The 25,443-nt window shown below is 39.9% G+C and overlaps 2 protein-coding genes across 5 annotated transcripts in view; both read right to left on the bottom strand.

Annotated features, from left to right (window-relative positions):
* Positions 1–13,542, bottom strand: part of SNRPN (small nuclear ribonucleoprotein polypeptide N) — an 18,906-nt gene extending 5,364 nt beyond the window's left edge. Inside the window, exons 1-3 of the mRNA XM_004617560.2 lie at positions 13,480–13,542; positions 5,301–5,368; positions 4,013–4,164 (exon numbers count right to left, since the gene is read on the bottom strand). Coding sequence (XP_004617617.1) covers positions 4,013–4,164; positions 5,301–5,303 — 155 coding nt within the window. The 5' untranslated portion in view covers positions 5,304–5,368; positions 13,480–13,542. The remainder of the gene's footprint in view (positions 1–4,012; positions 4,165–5,300; positions 5,369–13,479) is intronic.
* The window catches only part of SNURF (SNRPN upstream open reading frame), a 25,618-nt gene extending 175 nt beyond the window's left edge, over positions 1–25,443 (bottom strand). Inside the window, exons 1-6 of one of the 4 annotated variants that reach the window (XR_008630657.1) lie at positions 25,285–25,443; positions 16,753–16,848; positions 13,454–13,605; positions 5,301–5,368; positions 4,013–4,164; positions 73–244 (exon numbers count right to left, since the gene is read on the bottom strand). Coding sequence is in view for 3 of the 4 variants with exons in the window: in XM_055141648.1 (XP_054997623.1) it covers positions 13,500–13,605; positions 16,753–16,848; positions 25,285–25,298 (216 nt within the window). In the remaining variant the exon portion in view is untranslated. Of the gene's footprint in view, positions 1–72; positions 245–4,012; positions 4,165–5,300; positions 5,468–13,453; positions 13,606–16,752; positions 16,849–25,284 lie in introns of those variants that run through there. The other 3 variants (XM_055141648.1, XM_055141649.1, XM_004617559.2) reach the window with 3 other exon arrangements.

Genomic DNA, 25,443 nt, shown 5'->3' with positions numbered 1-25,443 from the left:
TCTAAATAAATACAATAACTGATGCCAAGTGACTTATGCTCAGTTATTGCGTTGTGAAACAAAAGTACTCACTTGATTTGTGAAGATGAATGAATGGCAATGCGCTTTCCTATTAAACGTCAGTCTTCCAGAATGTTCTGTAGATCTTATTCTATAGCAAAACTAATTTCTTCTTTGAGAAATGCAGATACAAATGACATGGGCAAAATTGAAACCTCAGTGTCCATATTAAGATGGTAAGGGGCTGGAGAGATAGTACCATGGGTAAGGCATTTGACTTGCACACGGCCAACCTGGGTTTGATCCCTGGCACTGTATATGGTCCCTGATCCCTGCCAGGAGTGATACCCGTGCACAAAGTCAGAAGCCTTGAGCACCACTGAGTGTGTCCAAAAAGAAAACAAAATCCAAAAAATGGTGATAGGAAAAATTTTTAAATTACATTTTTGGCTTTTTGTGCATAATACACGTCATTATGTGGCAAAGCAACTAAAATTATTTTCTAAATTGCTCTGATATTTTTGGTTGGGGGCCATACCCAGTAATTGCTCAAGGGTTACTCCTGGTTCTGCACTCAGGATTCACTCTAAGCAGTGCTTGGGAGACCAAATGGGATATTGGGGACTAAACTTTAGTCAGCAGCATGCAAGGCAAGTGCCCTACTCACTATCTCTATCTCTCTGGCCCCTAATAAGGAAAATTTTGAAAACCACTTTTAACTAGGGAAGTAAAATTTTAATATATACAACTATAATAAAAATAATAATAGCATAGGGGGTATATGGTAACATAAATAGGGGACCAAAGAGGTATCTCAAAGGGCTATAATAATGCATGAAAACTCTGGCGGCTCTGAGTTCAGTAGGGCTAGCTATTGTTGTACACCATCAAAATGGGCCAGAATAGCACTGTTTCACTAGACCTGAGAATTAAATCTTGCATCTTCAGTCTGGTTGTCCAAATATTTCAGAAGAAGCCCCCAGTTCCCATGAACATTGCAAGATAGTATCCCACACACACACCAAAAAGGTCTGAATAATAAACACAAATAACAGACACCAATCTCTGTATCTCTGGCCTAACCATTTACAATATAATGATAGGGAATACCATAGGAAAGATTATACCTAATTCTAATTTCTTCAGTTGAAGCAGCAGAAACTAAAAATCACACATGCATAAAGCTTATGACACATAGTTACTATAAGTAATTGACAAATTGTCATTCTAGAAACACTAGAGACAAATGTACAACTTAAAACATTTACATAAAATCCTGTTATCATTTAATGATAAAATAAAAACATAACTGAAACTGTAATCCAATGCTTTACAAATATATTAACATTTTTGAAAATAATTCTCATTTCAAAGTGGGATTTAGGGGCTGGAGCTATAGCACAGTGTGTAGTGCATTTGCCTTGTACACGGCCACCTGGGATCGATTTCCAGAATCCCACATGGGCCCCGAGCACCTCGAGGAGTACTTCCTGAGTGCAAAGCCAGGAATAACCCCTGAGCATTGCCGGGTGTGACCCAAAAAGCAAAAGATAAATAAATAAAATAAATAAAAGTGGGATTTAGGGGCCGGAGCGATAGCACAGCGGGTAGGGCGTTTGCCTTGCACGAGGCCGACCCAGGTTTGATCCCCGGCATCCCATATGGTCCCCCAAGCACCGCCAGGAGTAATTCCTGAGTGAAAAGCCAGGAGTAACCCCTGTGCATCGCTGGGTGTGACCCAAAAAGAAAAAAAAAAGTGGGATTTAACAAAAATATTACATTGAGGCATATACCATTCAAGAAATGATCTAGCTTCCTATGCAGGAGGTATACTACAAATAAATAAAAGGAGAAACACAAGCAATATTTAATGAGACATTTTCAAATTTGTTGAGGAAGACAGATTTTATAGTACAGCATAAGTTAGACATAATGAACCTACTCCTATACTTAGTTCCTCGCCTTTTCCTTCCATTATATTTTCCAATAACCTTTCTATTTCTAACTCTGAAAAAAATGTTGGACATAAGTTTTCCTCTCAAAAACAACTTCTAGACAGTATTATCATTATGGGAACAGAGAAACATACAGCAAGTTTAGATTCTTTGTACTTAGTACCTTAAAGGTCTAAGGCAAAGTTGTCTGAGGGGCCTGTGAGATATTATAAGAAGTATGTGCTTTGTATGTGGCTGACCCCAACTCAATCGCAAGTGCTGCTTATGTGGTGCCCTGAAAACTGCAGGGTTTGCTCCCCTCAAAGGAAGAGTATCAGATTGAGAATGCAGTCTTAGTTGCACTGGCCATGCATCCAGCTGACATGAGTTTGATTCCCTGCACCTCAGATGGTTCTAATCCCTTCCAGAAGAGATCCCCTCAGCACTAAGACAGCTTGGTGGGTGTGCTCCCCACACAAAGCTTCCATGAATGTTCTGCGATTTCACAAGTACTGATAAAATACTTTAGAAAAATCAAGAGAATGTAAGTATAGTGCCAAAATGTACCAGTTCCCATGATCTTTCTAAAATGCCAGTCCAGTAGAGCCCTACTAAAGAAAGCTCCCAATGTGTCAGGACTGCCCATGTGTTACAGCAGAGGATCAAAGATGTTATTTTTAAAGAAATTCATGAGATGGGCTGTAGTGACAGTACATAGGGGGGTAGGGCACTTGCCTTGTACATACATGTCTGACCAGATTAATTTCCAGCATCCCAGGTCCCTGAGCACATCAGTAGTTATTTCTGAGTACAGTTAGGAGTAATCCTAAGCACCTCCAGGTATGGCCCAGAGGTTAGCCCCCCCTAAAAATATTACTGCTACAGATATAAACCTATAAATAACATTTTTCTATTTTTAAATAAACACAAAATAACTTGGTATTCCGTTCACAATGCACAGACTTAGTCTCAGTAAATTATTTTATTTATGTATCTAAAACATAAATAAATTGTTAAACTTTTGTAAGTTTATGAAAATATTATCACTAGATTGTACCTGCTTCCTTTTTCCCTTTTTTGCAATATTACATATAATAGCTAAAAATCTAAAAGCAACTGAAGAAATCTCAAATGACTGAATAAAGATGTGTTTTGTAAATACTATTCAAGTGTAAAAAAATATAAAATTTTGAGCCAGATAATTCAAAAGGGGGGATAGATTATTTGAATGCAGAAGGTCCAGGTTCTATCTACAGCACCAGATGATCCACTCTGAGTACCGAGGGAGTACAGAGGGTGGTGCCAAAATATCAAAATTAGGGCTGGAGATACAGTACAATGGGTAAGGCATTTTGCCTTGCAAGTGCCTGACCTGGATTCAATCCCTGGCAGGCTATTTGCTGCCAAACAGAAGGAGCTGAAGAAAACCTTATAAAATAGGACATAAGGAAAAATCAAGTTTTGGGTGAGCTCATCTATATATACTCAATGAAATACAAAATTAGTGAACAGATAAAAACACAAACCTGTGAACACTGATAATTAAAAATTTGTGATTCTCTGAGGAAACCAGGATGAGTGAAAAGGCAAGAAGGTAATTTTTCTATACAAATATTAGATATCGGGGGAAATTAACTATCATGATTAAAATAATAGCATGATTAATAATGAATTACTTCAAACATATTAAATTTATTTTCCATTATTTCCTGAGGTTTCCAATAATTAAAGCCTTCCAAATTACAAGCTTTAGAAGCTTCAGAGCAACACTAATTTCTGATAAACTAGCTGAATTCAGTTTTTTGTAATACCTTCTTTGTAAATCATGGTGTTTTAATAAAATGTCTTAAATTTTCTTAAGCATCTCTGTCAGCTCCTATGAACAGCAAACCTAATTTAACAAGAATCAAACAGAACTGACTTAGAGATGAGCCATAAGATGATAGAGCATAATATATCAGTCTTATTATATATCCCCACTTCCTTAAGTTACTCTCTACAACAAACTTCAACAGCTATTATTATCAGGTAACTGCATTCCCTTATCCTTCAAGTACCCAAACCCAAAGTTATCTTACTTGATCTTTCTGAACTCATCACAATCACAGAGGATCAAGTTCATATGCTTGTCAAAAGCCTTGAAAGTGCCAATGAAGATTCGGCCATCCTGCAGGATACATCTCATTCTATAGTCAATATGCTGAAGCATCTTGCTACTCTTTCCCACAGTCTTGAAAAAGGAAAATATGAATCAGTCTAAGTTACTTTCTTGTGTATCTTCCTCATTTCTAGACTACATCCAACCCATTTCCCTTTGGTACACTCGTCCTCCATTTTCATTTATTCAGATTACTTTTAGCTCCTCTATAAAACCCTCTACTTTTCAGAATTCTTCCCTGCAGTTTCCCATTGTCCTAATTGTAATTTACATCCAAAATAGCCCCCAAATCCCCTTCAATGTTCTATTATTCTAATTGCTCACATTTCCAAAATTTCAATTTCCAATTTCAATTTCCAACTTTACTTTTCTATAAAATATTTGATCTTATGGACTACTTTCCTGCAAGACACTGAGCTAATTATTAGGAAATCCATACATCCATAGAAATCTTTACAACTGCTTTGCATGTGAATGACATATAAGTCTTTTCACTGCACTACATGGTTCCCTAATCATCTGACCCCTGTATGCACTAATTTAGTATTGCCCCATTTTTCAATTACCCCATAGCCTGTGAAACTTCCATTAGCCATCTCATACTCAATGTTTCTTGCAGTTTTTTTGTTCCGCTAACAAGTTTCTTTGAGGATTTTTAATTGTAATAAAGCTCATTATTTTAATAATGTATACATATGTACACATACATTTAATCTCCAATTACATACTTGGTTGGTCTTTTGAAAGACAGCAGACCATTGTTAGACCTAAAATTTTTCCCAATTCTCAGAAATAAATTCATCCATTTTAATATCCTTCTATAATAGGAAAAGTCATTGAACAAAAAGTTATTTGTTGTTCTGTACCGTCTACATAGACTGATTCCTTATTTATGATATTAAGAATCAAAAATAAAGAGCAAGAGAGATAATACAGTAGGCAGGGTACCTGCTTTGCATGCCACTGTCCCATGTTCCCATAGCATCCCATATGGTCTGAGCGAACCATTGACTGATTCCTGAGTGCAGAGCCTTAGTATAGTCATCCCTGAATATTCAAATGTGTGGTATTGGAAAAACAGTACTTTTGGTTCTCCCAGCAGATTCTGACCACCTTCCTTCCCACTATATATACTTATACGTATATATATATATACATATATATATCTATATATACATACACACACACACATATATACAGTATCTTACCATGATTGCTGTTCCACCAATCCAATGTCCACAGTAAAGCTTCAGGATCTTTAAAACCTAAAGGAAGGCTACAGATAAAGGTATGATGCAGGTTCTCCTATAAACAATGCAAGTTGGGCAGAAGCTTCAAACAGTAGATGGATCCTGCAGAGGAAAGCATGATCGAGCTGCACTGCAATCTACCATGTTGAAAACAGGCAGACACTTTTGCATGAAAAGTAATATAACAGGCATAATAATAAGATATCCCCCTATGCTCCAATACCCACCAAAGTCAAATTTCAAACTTTCAGCATCTTATCTACATTTTACATGGTAAAAACCAATAAAATATAATTTTATGAAAAGCTTAAATGGCTCAAAAGGCTTTATTCATAATTCCCAAAATGTTACAATTATCTTCATCAAACTTAAGATAATGCCTCATCCTATGGTCTCATACTCATAACAAGTAACCTCAACTCAATATTTCACTATCTATAATTTTCTCCATCTGAATTACTGTGTTGATTCAGTTCTATCACTTTTTCTTGTTGACTAGTCACTTAAAAGTTTTCAATCAATGCCCCTTACCCCCCCCAACGATGCCTTTTTAAAATAATATGAAGCAATTTTTTTCATTAAGAAGCAAGTATATGACAGTGGTGGTAAAACTGGTGTTTGGAATATTGAATGCCTGTAACAAATCAACATAATCAACTTTATAAACCATGGTATCTAAATAAAGTGGAAAAAAGAACAATTGTATATATGAGACACTATTTCAAATGGAGACATAAAATAACTGAATGCTTATCTAGGTATAAGCAACTTAGGAGGCAAATATCATACATTCTAAAAATGTGACCACTTTCCTCAATGTTTCTTTTAGTATGGTGATCAAATATAGTTAAATCTGGTATAATTTCATGGCCAGAGTTGATAGTACAGTGGTTAGGGTGTTTGCCTAGCACACAGCCAACCCAGTTTGATCCCTGGCATCCTATGATTCCTCTAAGCCACGTCAGGAGTAATTCTGAGTACTACTCTATTACCACCCTGGCCCCACTAATTAAATTTTGAGTTATTTTAGAATATCGACATGAGATCACTTAAATATTGGCTATGAGCTATAGCAATATCAAAACATAAAATGTTTTTAAAACACTATGTATGCCAGGTGAAATTTTGACATTAAGAGAACATAGTATGAAATGTAAATGTAAGTAAGGTGCAGAAAATAAAATTACATTTAATTGCCTTCAAAAATACTTTTTTTTTGTTTTTTGATCAATACAAAGCTGTACTCAAATCTTACTTCTGGATCTCTGCTCAGAATCACTTCTAGTAGTGCTCAGGGGACTGACAGATACTGGGGATCAAACCTGGGCTATGGCAAAGTTAGGGCAAGTGCCTTAATCCTTTACTATCTCTTGAGTCACTAAATGCAATTTTTAAATTATTACAGCATACCTGGCACTACTCATGTCTGTGCTCAGAGCTCAATCCTGGTGGGGTTCAGGGAAAAGTATTGAATGTCGGCAATTGAACTAGGGTTTGCCACATATAACACTCTGCCTGCTAAACTCTGACCCCCAAAAAAACACTTTTAAGAGAATCTGAATGGTATAAGTTTTTCTAAAACATTCCTGTGGTTTCTCACAAAACCTCCCAACTTTTGTTTTCCACAAGCCAACTACAATGCATCCTTTGCACAGTTTTTGAGACATTCTGTCCATAAATTCAATGTACTGCTCTTAAGATGCTGATAAAAGTTAAAATTGAATTTAATATCTTTCCTCTTTCCACATGTACTCAACTTATGACTTCATATGAACTTTGTTTTAAACTGAAAAATCAGAGATTTCAAATAATATCTATCACAATAATAATTATGTATAAAATTCATTAGATAGCTTTTAGTGTTGCCATTGATACAAAAAATAACTATTAACTGAACCATATTCCAGTCTCAACAGACTCAACATATGACCGATGAGGGATGAAAACAAATAGTATAACAACTAACTGCTTTGCCTAGCATGTAGCTGACCTGGGTATAATCCCTGGCACCAGGAATTGATAGTCCCCTTGAGACAAAGCCAGGAGTAAGTCCTTAGTACAGTCAGATGAGGGCCCCCCCATCCAATAAAACAAAACAGAGGTAATAGGGATGAAAGCGTACACTGGGCAAGTTGTTTGTCTTACATGAAAAAAGAACTGACAGCAATTATTTCCCCATTTTACCACCATTTCAAATCATCTATTCCACTTACTGTTGCAGTAAACATACACCTATTAGGACTGCCTAATTGATGAATTTTGTAACTGTAAAAAATAAATCCATACAAGTATTTCCTTGTATAGTGGGTAACAATAAAACAATAAAGAGATCAGTCACTGTCCTATGTCTATAACACTGTCACTGTCACTGTCACGGTCATCCCGTTGCTCATCGATTTGTTCCAACAGGCACCAGTAATGTCTCTCATTGTGAGACTTATTGTTACTGTTTTTGGCATATCCAATACGCCACGGGTAGCTTGCCAGGCTCTGCTGTGCGGGCGCGATACTCTCGGTAGCTTGCAGGGCTCTCTGAGAGGGGCAGAGGAATCAAACACGGGTCGGCTGCATGAATGCCCTACTGCTGTGCTATCACTCCAGCCCGTCTATAACACAAACTGATTAATTAAATTAGATAAATATATATCATAAAATAGAGAAATATAATATATAAAATTAAACACAATATGCCATAAACACATACATATGGTTAAATCTTATTAGCATATATTATAATTAGATGTCATACTATATTAATGTAAATTATTATATTCTATATTTTTCTATTATATTGTATATTTTTCACATTGTTTTATGATTTTACTATATTATATTATAGAATGCTTTCTCTGGGGGAGAAGCGATAGTACAGTGGGGAGGGTATTTATCTTGCAAGTGGATGACCTGGGTTCAATTCTCTGGCATCCCATATGGTTCCTTGAGCACTGCCAGGATAATTCCTGAGCACAGAGTCAGGAGTAAACCCTGGGCATTTTGGGGTGTGACCCAAAAAGCAAAACATAAACAAAAATAAAAAATGCTTTCTCTCTTCATCTCAACCTCTCTCTACCCCCCCACCCCTCCACCCCCCCCCACCCACATGTGTACATGTATATGCAGACTCCGGGATTTTACTGAATATATTACATGTTGGATTCCTCAGCTGACTGATGCTTTCCAATCACTGCTCAGCACGGTTGGTGCCCCAGAGATGCTCTGCCAACCAGTGGGTGGCCCTGGTGATGCAGTGCCTCCTGATCCCCGAGCTGCAAGGGGCTGCCAGGTGCTGAAGAGGCATGTGGTATCAAAGACCCAAGTCTGTAACCTCACACAGCAAGGCAGGCCCAGAGTCCTTTGAGTTGTCTGTCAGCAGCACATTTTGTGGTCGTATCTCCATGGAATCACAGAAGAAGAGCCTGGCAAGAACCCCGTGGTGTGTTCAATATGCTAAATACACCAACAATAACAGGTCTCATTCCCCTGGCCCTGAAAAGAGCCTCCAATCATTGGGAAAAACAAGTAAGGAGAGGCTGTTAAAATCTCAGGGCTGGACAAATGGAGATATTACTGGTGCCCGCTTGGGTAAATCGATGAACAACGGGATGACAGTGATACAGTGATACTATCTTATATTATGATTTATATATAAAAGAAATAGAAAATATCTATATAAGTAAAAGAGTTCAAAAAAGGGACAATATAGGGCCTGGTATAATAGTACAGTGAGCAGGGTGCTTGCCAGGTTCAACTCCAGATAACCCATAGGGTCCCCTGTGCCAAATCCAGGTGTGTTTCCTAAGGGCAGAACCAGAAGAAAGCCACTGAGTCCCTGAGCAGCTCTGGGTGTGATCCAAAAACTAACAAAAAAAAGAAACAACAGATTGTATACCTTAGGATGCATTCTCTTGGTATAGTTTGGTATAGCTCAGTGCTAAAGCTCTGCAGGATAGAAGCTCATCCACCCTTTATTTTACCACACTATAATCATAAACCCTTAAAATGGTACATATGGGGGGGAATGGTACATACAGCTATTATGTTACAGAATGACAAAATTTAGCTCTATAGTAAAAGACAACAAAATATTTCAAGAAAAAAAACAAGAATAGACATAATATTGCACTGATGAACTAGCAGTCAAGATTAATTTTACATCAAATGTTTTAAAAGCAAATAAATAAAACCAAGTCCCTACTGAAACATCCTAAAATTTTCACAGAATCATAAGATTTCTTTTATAATGTACAGATTTTCAAATGAATTAGAGAAATCTAAGGAAAAAACTGTAAGTTTGTCAAACTTGGTCAGGGCACATAAAACAACTCAGGATGAGAACGATAAAAGTTTTCATTTAAACATGGTAAATAGCATACCTTTGAGAAAATGTACAGTTAAAAGAAAATATAAATGAAAAATATTTATCCACTAAATGATTGCCATCAAGACTTTAAGAAAAAATCCTACCTTTAAAATCTTTATTACAAACTAAACAAAAACAAAGGTAGTATTAAGAAACAAAGAATTAGCAATTCTTTATAGTGACCAACACTTCTTCTGGTGCCATTAAAATGCAGTGTATCATTTAGGAGTCAAAGATTTATATCTTGTAGCCCACAAATGTATCCTAATATTCATCAATAAAATTAAATACTGAAAACATAAAATTCATAACAGAAGGGTAGAAAAAATACACAGGTACAAGAAAAAAGTAAATCATGAGTGGATCATTATTTATTCATTATAAATGATGAGAACTATATAACACATTGAGGAAATGATATACATTTAGGTGGAATAAACAAAAATTAAAATTCAATAGCATCTTCCAACTAACTCTGTTTTAGAAAAGTAAATGGGACAATTTCAGCTGTACATTATTTCTAAGTTGTTATACATGTATTTGTTTTTCAATTTTCTTGACTACTACTGAGATGCTTAGGCTTTTAATAATCAAAGGGAATGTGGTGCTAAAAGTTTTAAAACTTACCCCTTAATAAAAAGTGATTCATAATTTTTTATTCTAACCTAAAAATAATTACATTTACTAGCACTATTTAGATAAAACTAGCACTTAGAACAATAATAAAACATTTTGATTATCTAATTTTCTAATTTTCAGTGGTTTTCTTTGTAGATTACAATGTATGAGTTAATGCCTAAGAACTTACAAAAGTATATGACTTCAATCAAAAATTAATATTCCTTTTTTAAAACATACAATCAATTGTGCACCCTTTCTCATTGAAAATTTACCTTACATAGGCTGGAAATATAGGATAGTGTTTAGGGCACCTGCACTGCATGAGGCCTACCCAGATTTAATTCCTGGCACCTCATATGGTTGCCTAATCTTTCCAGGTGTGATGATCCCTGAGCACAAGAGCCAGGGGTAAGTAAGCCCTAAGCACCACCAGGTATGTCCCCCAACACACACCAATAAATAAAATCTCCCTTACACTATGGAATAGCAGGAGATGATGATTTTTGTTTCCACTGTCTTACAGCAAAATCAAGGCAGTAACTTACAAATGTTTGGTACAGGATTAGGGCGATGCTCAAAGGGCACATGCTATTCATGTAGGAACTCAGGTTTTGACCCCAAACACAAAGCTGGGTAACCTCCCTGACTACTACTGAAAGGACATGAAAAGCAAAAAGAAAAAAAGTAAACAGGGGAGTATTTTCCTCAGAATAATTTTTTTCTACTTTAAAACTAGAACCAGGGCTTTTGAGATAACACAAAGGGGAAGGAATTTAATTTGCAAGCAGGCATCTCCAGGGTAAATCCCTGGCATCACATCTGGTCCCCTAAACCTGCCAGGAGTATCTTTGCATGCAGAGCCAAGAGTAAGCCCTGAGTATAACCATGCGTGACCCAAATGGCAATAAATAAAATAAACAAATTAAAGTTTTTTAAAAGTTGGGGTTGAGATAGTACAGGGGTTAAGTGACTTGTCTTGCATGTGGCATACCCCAGTTTGATTCCTGGTACTTGATATGATCCCCTGGCATTGCCAGGCATCTGACCTCTGATCAGGGCCAGGAGTAAGCCATGATCACTGCTTTAGGTTGTGACCCTAAAACCAAAAAATATTTAAACCACTGACCATAATAAGGATGCCCAATTAATTTGAGCAACAGTTGAGCAACTATACTTCAAAAACAAAGAAAACTTATAGCAGAGATGCAGAAAACCCTGGTTAGGTCTCTAGCTCTGCAGACGGTCTTCAGAGCACTGCCAGGAACTGATTCACCATGATCAGAATTAGTACAGAATCAGAAGTCCTAGGCACTGTGAGGTGTGACCACAAAACCCAAAATGAAAAAATGGTTTTAAACAAAACTCATTACATACTTTCTCTTTCTAATCATTACAAAATATATATGTTAAATTCTTGATAGATGGTATCGGTATTCTAACCTAATTTTTTACAATCACAAAAGGTATTTCTCCCAATATTTATGAACTATGGAAAATAATCAAGTGGTATTGTATATACAACATTATTGTTTTTGTTTTTTGGCCACACAGATAGTCAGGGCATATTCCTGATTCTGTAAGCTGGGACACTCCTGTCAGTGCTCAGGTGGCCATATGGGGTTCTGGGAATCAAACCCACAACATCTTTATGCAAGGCAAACACCCTACCCACTGTACTATCTCTGACTCCCAAATCTTGACATTTATAACATTATGGATAGACTTTTAGAGCAAAGGAAATAAATCAGAGAGAAAAATACTGTATGATCTCACTTCAATACGGAATCTTAACCAAAAAGTTCACAGAGGGAATAGACTGGTGTTTGCTAGAGGCAAAGGGTAGATGAAATGGATAGAATGAGTCAAAATATAAAAACTTCCAGGTAGGGAGTGGAGTGATAGTAAAGCAGAGAGGATGCTTGTAGCACCACACAGCTCACCCAAGTCCAAATCCCCAGTAGCCCTAGCACCACCAGGAGTAATTCCTGAGTGCAGAACCAGGAATAACCCCTGTGAACTGCCAAGTGTGAACCTTGGCAAAAAAAAATTCAAGTTAAAAAATAAATATAGCAAAGGGGTAAATGTAGAGCATGACAGCTATAGTAATTAAAACTATTACATACTTGAAAGTTGCTAAGATGGTCTTAACTGTTCTTATCAGAAGGGAAAAAGCCATGTATGATGATACATGTCAACTACACTTCTGATGATCATTTCTCAATATTCAGAAGTATCATTATATTGTATACTTAAAACTAATAATTCAATTATACCTCATTAAAGTCACAAAGGGAAAACAAAACCAAAATCAACTTAACAGCTTTTTTTCTTAAAATTTAGTAAGTTTGGTGGCAGGAAATGTGCACTGGCGAAGTTACAGGTGTTGGAACATTTTATGATTGAAACTCAATCATAAACAACTTTGTAGCTGTGTAACTCATGGTGATTCAATTATTTTTTTAATGTAAGAAAAAAACTTAAATACCGTATATTCGGTACCGTATACCGAAAAAAACTTAAATCTGTATCACACTGAATAAATCATGAATATTACCTTTATTATATTATCAACTGATTTTTTAAGATATTTTGTCTTATTGACTATTAGATGTGATATGTATTTATAATTCAATAGATACAAATAGCATATATTTAAAATGGTCAATGTTGAAGAGGATAAAATTTGGCAATTTTTTGAAGGCATTAAGGCAATATATTTCATGAAGCAATTTGGAAAATGTGCCTTTTACGTACCTACATTCAATTTACTTTCGCACCTGCATACCTGAAGAATTTATATAATGCTTTACTCAAAGTGATTCACTGAAATGTTACTCAAAATACCCAGAGAAAAGGTGAGAAATGTTGTAATATGATGGTAGTTTGAAAAAAAAGAATCAACAAAATGTTCATAAAGCTACCTAAAAAGAAAAATGCCAAATGAAAGGAAACTGGTATAGAAACATGATAAATATACGGTATGGACAGAGCATAACAGTCCTGTTTTTACTTTTTTAAAATCTTGCCACAATCTTATATGAAGCTTTTAAGAATAATTGTTTCCCAAATTATTGACTTTTAAACACCCTATTATTTTATTATTCCTGCTTATAATTGTATCAGATCTAACCTGACTTTTCACTTGGAATCAGCTACCTTGATGTTCCAACAATGCTTTAACCACCTCTTGGTGTCTCAGCTAAGAATGCCTGTCTCAGTTCTGCTTGGAAATCCACCACAGGTACTTGTTGCTGTTGAGATCGCCTTGGGTACAGCTGACACCTGTGTTAAAAGCACAACATAAAGAATAATGCATTTGTTTACATAAATAAGAATATGGAATAAACAACAGACACCTTGTATTTTTAAAAATCCTAATTTAGTCTATGCATGTCATTATCTATGAAGAAACTATAAAACAGGAATAGGGCATTCAAGAGTTTCTATACTTACTTACCTACTTTAGATAACTATTGAGGAACTTAAATGCCATCAGCCCCTTATTTGCCTATTTTCTAATAATGTATCTGGAAACAATACCCCAGAACAAGGATCATAGTGACATATGCCAATTTAGACAGTAACGTTATCTATGCTCTTTTGCTGTGAAAAGTCCCTACCTAAAACAAAGTACTTCTGGAACAAAATATTAATTAAGCTCTCAGACCCTCCATAATCTGATCATCCATCAATAAACAGAAAATTTTCAGAGGAAACTGCTCATAATACATTATTGGATTAGAAATCTGAATATAATCACATGTAAATTATTGAACAGTTGGATTTGGAAAGGAGACTGACAGGGTTAGAGCAATAGTACAGCAGAGGTGATTGACTTGCAAGCAGCAAGCCTGGGTTCAATCTCCAGCATCCCACTTGGTCCCTCGAGCCCAGTCAATAGTGATCCCTGAGTGCAGAACCAGGAGTAATAAGACCTGAACACTTCCAGGTCTGACCCAAACTCCCTTCCCCAATAAAAGGGACTCTGAATTTCCCATTTATTTCTTTTGGTGGAAGAGCACAAACCATGATGCCCAGGGGCTATTCCAAGTGTGCTATTTTCACGTCACTCTAAGCAGTGCTGGAGGACCATGTAGTGTGGAGTGTAGAATCTCAGGCTTCCCGTATGCAAAGCATGAACACTATTCCTTTGGGTTATCTTCCCAATCCAAAGTTTTCCACTTTTTTCTATAGTTTTTAATAACATTTTAAATATACTACCATATATTACATAATTGGTCTTGATTTTTACCTATGGTTTCTGAGATTTTTTTATGGTTCCTAAGGCCTTGAATTTAAGTGATAAAGTATCTTTGTTACTCCCGATGGGCCCCCTGAAATCACATGAGAGTTAATGCTAACAATGGAATCCAAGATTAGGGAGCCCTTTAGACAACCAGTCATAAAAACCAAACATAGGATTTAGAAATAGGAATTTTGAGCCTGACTCCCTAAGTACTGGACATTTGAGACACTTAGTTCTACCAAGTGGCCAATGTCCCAATCAGTAAGTAATGAAATCCTAATAAAAATATTAGACACTTATAGTTCCAGTTTACTTCCTGGTCAACTAGTTACAATGCTGATGCAATGAAAAGGTATCATGTATTCAAAGTTGGTTTCAGCCCAATTTGAACTTTTACTAATAGTAAGTATGGTGATTTTCTTAAATGTGAGGGGGGCAATCTATAGCAAACTCTTGAAAACTGGTTGGGCCAGGAGTAACCTCTGAGCATTTCCAGGTATAGCACCCCACACACACAAAAAAAATCATTTAAAGAAAAGGTAACACTAAACAGGAAAATATTGGAAAATCTTTAGCCATAAGTAATTTTAAATACACAAACTATTATAATTTTATACATATTAAACAAATAAAATGCCATCCACTAATTAAAATAAACTTTATGATGGAAGCTGGAACAATGGTACTGCATAGGGCATTTGCCTTACATGCAGTCAAGCTGGGTTTGATCCCCAGCATCCCATATGATCCCCCAGGCACTACTAGAAGTGATTCGTGAGTGTAGAGCCAGGAATAACCCCTGAGCACTGCCAGGTGTGCCTTCTGCGCCTCCCCAGAACAAAAATTATAAAATAAATGTTAAGAACTTTAACTTTGGGGGCTGGAGCAATAACACAGCAGGTAGGGCGTTTGCCTTGCACACGGCTGACCCGGGTTCGAATTCCAGCATCCCATGTGGTTCCCCCAAACACTGCCAGGAGTAATTCCTGAGTACATGAACCAGGAGTAACCCCTGTGCATTGCCGGGTGTGACTCAAAAGGCAAAAAAAAAAAAAAGAACTTTAACTTTTTTTTCCTTTTTGGGTTACTCTTGGTAGATGCTCAGGGGTTACTCTTGGCTCTGCACTCAGGAATTACTCCTGGTGGTGCCTGGGGGACCATCGGGGATGCTGGAAATGGAACCCAGTTGGCCATGTGCCAGGCAAATGCCCTATCTGTTGCACTGCTATATCTGCTCTGTATCTGCTATATCTGTATCTGCTCTGGTCCCAAGAGCTTTAACTTTAATATTAAGAGCTAGTTTAAGATACTGAACTTGGGGCCGGAGCGATAGCACAGCGGGTAGGGCGTTTGCCTTGCATGCGGCCGACCCGGGTTCGATCCCCGGCATCCCATATGGTCCCCCAAGCACTGCCAGGAGCAATTCCTGAGTGCAAAGCCAGGAGTAACCCCTGAGCATTGCTGGGTGTGACCCAAAACGCAAAAAAAAAAAAAAAGAAGATACTGAACTTACCTTCATCATTTATAATAGCTAATAAATGCTATCAACCCAAATATCCATCAGCATGTTTATGATAAATATTATTATGTTATTACATAACCCATTTTCCCCTTTGTAAAAGGTTTGTATGTATTGACATGGAAAGATCCCCAAGGCATATTGTTCTGGGAAAAATGAATCCCATGTACAAAAACAGTTGTAACCATGCCTCTCTTCCACTGTGTTTGTGAGTGCATGCACAAATAAAGACTGAAAAGACAGAAAAAAATTAACTGAATTAATACAGAAATTTTTAAAAAAACATTAAACATTAAGTAAGCCTAAAAGCATAAATGAACATATTTTCAATGACTGAACATTTTGCAAGCCATCAGGGGACTTAGTAACAAAGCAACAATAAAATATGTTGATAATAAAGTTTATCATTAATAAAAATAAATGTGATGGACACAAAATTTTATAAAGACAAACCTGCTTACGTATGTGGGGATATGGGGAAGCAAATATTTTACTACATTTTATAAAGTTGTGTCAGACTAGAATAACACAATTAAAGATGGTTTGCTTTTTTTTAACTAGATTTGTTTCTTTAATATGCTAATTCACTAATTTTAATATGTTTAATTCACTAATTTCAAACTCCTCACTTTATAACACTTCCAATTTCCCAGACTGAACTCACTCTTGATTGCTCAGAGAGGCTGTCCTCCTACGTTTGACCTGGACTTCCACCTCTGGTACGTGCTGTTCTGTAGTCCGTCTCAGGTGTAAGCGGTCCCTGAAACAGAAGTGAATTTCCTTTATATGACCATGAATTTATTAATTAACCACTTGTTAACAGTATAAAATTTAATAAGGTGTTCACAATCTAATTTAAACAAATTTAAATGTTGAAATTTTTTTGACTCTCGTAGTTAAGATCTATCCTAAAACAAATTTCTCAAATATTATACAGACAGTACAGAGGGTGATGCATTCAGTTCCATTAGTTAATATATTACAACATTTCATTTTTTTTTTTCTTTTTGCTTTTTGGGTCACACCTGGCGATGCACAGTGGTTACTCCTGGCTTTGCACTCAGGAATTACCCCTGGCCGTGCTCAGGGGACCATATGGGATGCTGGGATTTGAACCCGGGTCGGCCGCGTGCAAGGCAAACGCCCTACCCGCTGTGCTATCTCTCCAGCCCCTACAACATTTCATTTTTATATTTCAAAAAAAAGAAATGTGCACCACTGGATGTGGTTGCCCATCAAAAAAAAAAAACCACCTCTCTACCTTTAAAGAAAAAAAATTGGGGGGAAAACACTACAAAAATAAGCAAAATTAAAAATTTCTAATATTCACATTTACATATTAAAATTTAGTGATAGCTATATACATACACATATACCAGTATACTACTTATACATATGCATGCCCTGAAGAAATAGCAATTTAATTCCAACGAACTGAAAACAAATAGGATGTACCTGAAAAAAAATATTTAATTACAATTAAATTACATAGTAATTCATGATTGGGTTACAGACATTCAATGTTTCAATAACTATTGCTTCACTAGTGTTCACTTCCCTCCACCAATGCCCCCTAATCCCCATTTGCTTCCCATCTACCATTTTGCTTTTAGGAGAGGGGCTGTGTGTGTGTGTGTGTGTGTGTGTGTGTCTCCACCACAGACGTAGCCCCCTCCTTTTCTTATCCCCAACCCCCACCAAGTGGCATGTTTTCAAAGGACACTTTTAAGAGTGTTTGAAATAGAAAAATGAAATTCCATAATTTCATATTAACTAGGGGAACTACATATAATCCCATGATAAAAAGGCAAAGACTTATTTTAAAATGGGTAAATAATTTGAAAAGATTGCTTTGCAAAGATATATAAATGTTTAGTCCACAAAAAAGATCTTTTTTATGCTACTATTATGAGAGTGAAAATCAAAACCCCAAATACCACGCTTCACACCTTAGTAATATAGTTAGGTATGAAATAACTACAATGACGAATGTAAACAATACAGACTCTGGTACTTCCTAAGAAAGTTAGCCATATATTATTTGATCCAGCAATGCTTTGTTAGATTGGTATTTTAAAAACACAAACCTATGCATGAGTGATCCTGGCTATATTGATAATGTAAGTCATAATGGGACATTAATAAGTAATGCATCAAAAGTGAAATGAGGCATGACATATCCACATAAATGAACACCTTTTAGCCATAAAAGAATATATTGAATCACTGAAAGACGTAATGGTAGTTTGACAAATATATTGACATAAAATGATACTAGTTTAAGATAATGAGCTAATCAGAGACCTATACTGTTTCATACCACAATCAAGATTAACCCAATAGCATAAATGGAAATATTGCATTAAAAATGGGGTGAGGGCAGAGCAAATGCACAGCAGGTAGTAAGTTTGCCTTGCAGATAGATGATCCCAGGCACCCCATGTTTTCTTTTTTTTTTGTTTTTTGCTTTTTTGGGGGTCACACCCAGCGATGCACAGGGGTTGCTCCTGGCTCTGCACTCAGGAATTACTGCTGGCAGTACTGGGGGACCATATGGGTTGATAGGAATCGAACCCGGGTCATTGCGTGCAAGGCAAACACACTACCTGCTGTGCTATTGCTCCAGTCTCCCATGTTTTCCCTGAGTCTACAAGGAGTGATCCATAATTGAAGAGCAAAAAGTAAGTCCTGAGCAGTGCTGGGTATAGTTCAAAAGCAAAAACAAAATAATTTGTTTGGGGGCTGGACATATGGCTCAATTGTAGAACCCTTGCTAACACATAAGACTCTGGGGGTTTGATTCCCAACACCACAAAATAATAATAATTTTATCATCCCACCCTAACAATTGTTCAGTATAAAATTAGTTCAACTCAGAAAAGCGAGAGTACAATAAAAGTATGCTCAGATTTAAATCTACTTATTTTAAGTGCGTTCAATGAGTTTTGTTTTTAAGTATTTAAGATTAAATGTAGAAACCTAATACACATAATGTGCAATTACATCTTCCTTAACATCACCCAGCACAAAAATCTCACAAAATTAAACAAAAAATTAAAAACTCTTGTTTTAAAATAACATGCATTGAAATTTGTTAATATATTAAAGTGAATGAAGTGATGTATATTAAATTTTTCTGACTGCTTAATTCCTATGAAAATATTTAATATGGGGCCCAGAGAGCAAGTAGGGCACTTGCCGTGCACGTGTCCAACATGGGTTCAATCCCCTGAGCCCTGTCAGTAGCCGTTACTGAGAGCACAGCCAGAATAAGCCCTGAGCATTGATGGGTGTGGCCAATATATATATGCACATATGTACATATATATATGTCACTCTGAAGTAAAATTTTTTACACTGGTAACTCAAATAAAAAAACAAAAACATGCATGTCTGTAGATCATACCACAAACATAAAATCAAATTCCTCTAAATAATCTTTGGTTTGAGTTTCTCATCAAAAAAGAAGTCTATGTTTTTTCTTTGTTTGTTCTTTTATAATGTAGGAATACTGCTATTTATTCAGTTATTGATTACACTGATTGAACTGGGCATAAACTCCACATTAAGAATTCTGTTTTAACATGAGGCTGACACCCAAGGACAGTAGATACAAGGGCCAGGAGATTGCCCCATAGCTGGAAGCCTGCTTAATGAACAGAGGGGAGAAGACAGATGGAATAGAGAAGGGATCACTAAGAAAATGATGGATGAAGGAATCGGTCAGGATGGGAGATGTGTGCTGAAAGTAGATAATGGACCAAACATGATAACTTCTCAGTATCTGTATTGTAAACCATAATGTCACAAAGTAGAGAGATTATAGGGAATATTGTCTGCCATGGAAACAGTAGGAGGGTGGGAAAGGGGGGGCATATCAGGGATATTGGTGGTGGGAAATGTGCACTGCTGGAGGGATGGGTGTTTGATCATTGTATGATTGTAACCCAAACATGAAAGCTTGTAACAATCTTACAGTGATTCAATAATTTTTTTTTAAAAGTCTGTTTAACTTGTAGCAAAAGTCTGGTAAACCCTCAGACAAGGACTTATGGCCCCATGATGAGATACAATAAATTTCCACAACGTTTTTACTAAAATATTTTTGATCATCCCAGTAGCCAGTTAGTGTTAACAAGAAATATAAAATAAATTATTGTGGGCTTGCTATGGGGGCAGGCTTGAGGGGTGGTTGGGAAAATGGACATAATGGTGGAGGGAAGGTGAGAGTAGTGGTGAGATTGGTATTGTAATATTGAATACCTGTAACAAATAATAATGAACAACTTTGTAAACCAAGGTGCTAAAGGGAGATGTTGGGGGAGAATTCTGGGCCAGTTAACTTTCAGGAAGGAAAAAGAAATAATTCTCATGCCCTTTATTAAAGAGACGCTTTATCCATCAACAAATCAAGCTTCCTGGATCTGGACCACAAAAGAACCAGTGATAAAGAAATAGAGGTAAAAACTTCTCTGTTCCTATAATATTGACACAATATTCATATCATGCTCATTTAATGGATTCATCCTAAAGATAGCTAAGTAGCAGATGCAGTGTCAAAATAAGGTTAATTTGACATCATAAATGTGAAATTTAAAAGAAAAATATAAGCATAGTAATAAAGTGGAAAAAGTCAAGAGATATTAAAAAACCATATGGAGAAACTATTTCATCAATGAAACATTGGACAGATTAAAGAAACCACAATGATACAAAATAAATTTTTAATAAATTCAAACCTCAGAGCACCTTGCTTGAAAAGCAACACAAAAGATAATTTCCTTGCTTTAAACCTCATCAACTTTCCCCATTTTAAATACCAGATACTAACCCAAGCACATACTAGGTAGGACAGAAACCTTGAAATTCATATATTCATGACCACATCGATCTGCCATATTGTGTGATCTTGAACCTGATGAAAGACCACAAAATGGCGGACCACTATAAAACATGTTTATCTTCCAGAGTCTAATTATCATTATTTTTCTAAAACATCAATATTTAAAGCAACCAATGTGCAAGCAAAAAAATACATACATAATATGTATCACAAAATTCCAGACACTTGTTATTTTTCAAACTATATGAGAAAAAGCAATTTGAGAACAAAGCCAAGCATACTTCCTGGATTTACCTTTTCCTTAACTACATTTAAATTTAGCAAACAATATCAATAATGCTGGATTTAAAGAGAATATGCTAACACATCAAAACCCTGTAAAGATAAAATCATTAAAATCTTCCCCCAAAATTCAGCTTGATGAAATGCAGGGAGTTACATGGCCTATTATCATGAATGAAATTTTATATTAACTCCAATTTTTAAAAATAATAAAACATATCAAGTTAAAATTTCAATTAAGGACCTGGGATACAGTGCAGTGATCAAGACTTGAATGTATGAGAGCCTGAGTTTGAGCCTCAATCTCCACCACCCCACAAAAATTAAAAGCATTAAAAATCCAACAAATGACAAGATTTCCCTGGTGTACAAAGTGTACCCTCTAGCAGATTTACTCCACTTTTCTGATTCACTCTTGTTCTTTAGTAAACAGTTTACAACTCAAAGCTCTTAGATGTCCAATATCAATCCTGATCACATGTTTTAAGGAAATCATCTCTACAGAGGTGCTTTCTCTTCTATCCCACGATAGGATATCCAGAGAGTGAAAATGGGAAGACTCTTTAGAGTAATACAGTTTTAGGTTTATCAAAGCTGAGAAATGGAGACCAAGGCTGTAGGAGTGGCACTGTCTAAATAGTTAATAAATCTCCACTGTATATAGAAATCAATTAAAATGCTCAGAACACAAAAGAGTGGCAACAGAATAGACAAAAATGAAAATCTGTGACTTTCCCTTGAGCTGTAGGATAGATCTGCTCTGCATATATTATGGAGGCTACCTCAAAGGATACTTCAATGGCCAAATACCTTACTTGGCCTCCCCCTTCCTTCATCCCCCAATCTACAACAGAAAAACAGGTGCATATTGCGGCTGTCATTCTAGGCACAGAAAGTACAAATGCCTGGTCTTATTTCCCTCCCCGCTTCAATTACCGCATGGCAGGGTGGGGACAGCTGGCAAGGCAGGATCTGAGCAAACACTTGTCCTACCTCCTCCTTCCCCCACTGCAGCAGGTGAAGGGAGTGGCATCTAGCAACAGCAGATAGAATCTGCCAAAGACCTTCCCCTGCTATCCCCCTCCCAGTGGAACAGATGTAAAGTAATCCCTGCCACATTCTTACCCGCTGAAGGCACTTTGGGGAGGGGCAGTTATGCCATCAAGATTGCCTCCTCACCTCTGCACTGCACCAATGTTGAAAGGGTGGTGCTGAAATTTCCACCAGGCACACTGCGGACAACCCCTCCCCCACTGCGGCACTGAGTGAAGGGGGACTGTCGCCCCCCACCCTGTTGCGCCTGCGCAAGACAGAACATCTGCAGTGGCAGCCATCTTTGGGGAGTCACACAATGACCAGGAATCAGCATAGGACCCCCAAAGCCCACCTTCATAAACCCTAATCTTGGATAAAATAAAAAGACGGTTTAAAGGATTGAAGTTCAAGTTTCGCATGAAGGCTCCCTGGGGTTCAATCCAGGTCCTACCACGGCTACCATGACTCACAAATCAGAAAAAAAAAAAAAGAACAAAAAATAATTGGTAAAAACAATAGAAGAGAAAGATCCTGGGTGATAATGCACAGGTCCTACACCAGCTGCACAAAGCGAATGCAAATTCAGCGTTCCACCACTCCCTTCCCACAAGGTTTAACACCAGGACCACCCAAGAATGGAGTAAAAAGATCAAAATCCGCCACGCAGGGGAGATTTGCGCAGCCATCTTTTAGTGCAGGGGTGAGGCGGCGGCTTCCCAGCGCCAACTCGTCAGACTCCGCCACAGGTTGCCAGTAAGGAGAACAGAAGTTCTCTGGTCTTTTGTTCCAACCGCAGACAGCACCACTCCACCCCGCGATGGCCCTCCTGCCACCCCTGCACTGGCCACTTGCCGCAGTCCCTCAGCAGCACCAGCCCTTTGCTGTCCCTCCTCGCAGCGCTGAGCACTACCCGTAACACCCGGACGGTCGCCCCACCACTCTTACCGCAGCCGCGATGGTCACCCCTGCGGTCTCGGCGACCGATCGCTGCGCACCAGGTACTCCGACCGCCAAGGGTGGTCGGCACACTGGCCTGTCTTGACCAGCTAGGGCAGCGCCCCTGACCAACACCCTCCTGTGAAGCGACGGTCCCTCCATGGCGACCACCAGCTTCCCCTCCCTCCAGTCCCCGCTAGAGCAGTGCCCGGCCCCGCCCCTTAGCCCCTTCTTAGCGCAACCTGCTCCGCCCACCCGGGCGGGTCACCCCACTGCCCCCTCCTATCCTGGCCACTGGTCCCGCCCCCTTCCATGCACCGGGGCTCACCCCACCGTTCCCTACTGCCCGACAAAGGGGCTCCACCCCTCCCGTCCCTCCCGTTGCGCGGGAGGGTGCTATCCCACCGCCCCCTCCCACTCCGTCCGTTCCTGCTGGACAAAGAGGTTCACCCCACTGCCCCCTCCTATCCCAGCTCCACAGGTCCCGCCCCCTCCCATCATTCAAGGTGGGACGCCTCTGCCCCCTCCCACCCGGCCCCCTCCAGTCGGACAAAGGGGACTGATTTGCTCCACCACTTCGTCTGGCCAGTTCCCTGCTCCTCTGCCCCCTCCTGTCATCTGACAGGTCGCCAGACGCTCTGGTCCCTGTGGGGGGAGGGGTTATCCCACCGCCCCCTCCTACCCTGCCTAGGCTATCCCACCCCTCCTGTAGCCAGAGGGCTGGGGGTATTGCCCCACCACCCCTTCCTATCCTTTCTTGGCTGTCCCACCCCTATGGTGGCCCCACCGCCCCCTCCCGCTCTATCCCTCCTCTCACCACAGGGCTGGGGGGATCACCCCACCGACCCCTCCCGCTCTACCCCTCCTCTCACCGCAGGGCTGGGGGCTCACCCCACAGCCCCCTCCTGCTCTATCCCTCCTCTCACCGCAGGGCTGGGGGGGATCACCCCACCGACCCCTCCCGTGCTATCCCTCCTCTCACCGCAGGGCGGGAGGACTCACCCCAATGGCCCCTCCCGCTCTACCCCTCCTCTCACCGCAGGGCTGGGGGCTCACCCCATAGCCCCCTCCTGCTCTATCCCTCCTCTCACCGCAGGGCTGGGGGTAACCCCACTGCCCTCTCCTGCTCTATCTCTCCTCTCACGCCAGGGTTGGGGGTGTTGCCCACCGACCCCTCCTGTCCCACCCTGTCACCGCTCCCTTCAGTTGACGCACGGTTGGGCATGTTGCCCACCGCCCCCTCTGCTCTATCCCACCCAGTCACCGCTTCCTCCTGTTGCCGCAGGGAGGGGATCGCCCCACCGCCCCTCCCTTTCTTTCCCCTCCTCTGGACCACAAGGCTGGGGCAGCATCGCCCACCGTCCCCTCCTGTAACCACAGGGTTGGGGGTCGCCCCACCACTCAGTCCCGTCCCCCCCCGCCCAGCCCCGCCCTATCACCACTCCCCCCTACCCAACAAAGGCCGTTCGCGTCCCGCCTGGGGCTCGTCCCACCGAGCCCTCTTCGTGTTCACCCCTCCCCACACCATGATGGTCACCTCGGTGCCCTTTCCAGGTCCTCAGCTTCACCCCGAACCCCTCACCCGAACCCCTCAGGCCACCCGCGTGCAGCACCCCCACATCTCCTCAGCATCCCCCATTTGGCACCGTGGTCACCCCACCACTCCCTCCCGCCAACCGTCATGGCGCCGCCACCACCTCCTCAGGGCCAGCGCTGCCCAGTCCCCACGCTGATCCGCAGCTCCTCAGGGCAGGGTCGCCATCACCCAGTCGCCGAGCTGTCCCACAGCTCCACAGGCCCAGTGCCGCCAGGTCCCCATGCTGTCCCCTCCGCGCCCTCGGATCCCCACTCCCCCGCCACACAACCGCGGGCGACCGACCCCGGCGGACCACCCGGTTGCTCCCGGCTCCGTCAGCTCAGCGGAGGGACAAAGTGGCCCCAAGAGGCCCTGGAGGGCGCCCGCACAAACCCCCACCGGGGTCTCCAGAACAAAGAACGTTGGGGCCCGATCCCACTCGGAGGCGATGAGACTCCAAGTTCGGGCCACCCCGGAGAGCCACCAGCAGCGGGGCCACTTCGGGGCTACCCCGCGCGGCTGACCTGGCCCGCTCCATCGCGCCGCTGGCCGCTCCTCAGCAAAGCGCGTCAGGCATGTCCAGCGGCCGCGCGGCTCTGGGCTGGACTCCGCGCCTCGCCTCACAGCCCGCAGAGCGGGGCCGAGCCTGCGCCTGCGCACCCAGGCCCTCTGCCCCTCCCTGT

This window comes from Sorex araneus, chromosome 6, assembly GCF_027595985.1.
Source record: "Sorex araneus isolate mSorAra2 chromosome 6, mSorAra2.pri, whole genome shotgun sequence".
NCBI lineage: Eukaryota > Metazoa > Chordata > Mammalia > Eulipotyphla > Soricidae > Sorex > Sorex araneus.
The sequence above is the reverse complement of the archived record's forward strand: the minus strand, read 5'-3'. Positions and strand labels throughout refer to the sequence as shown.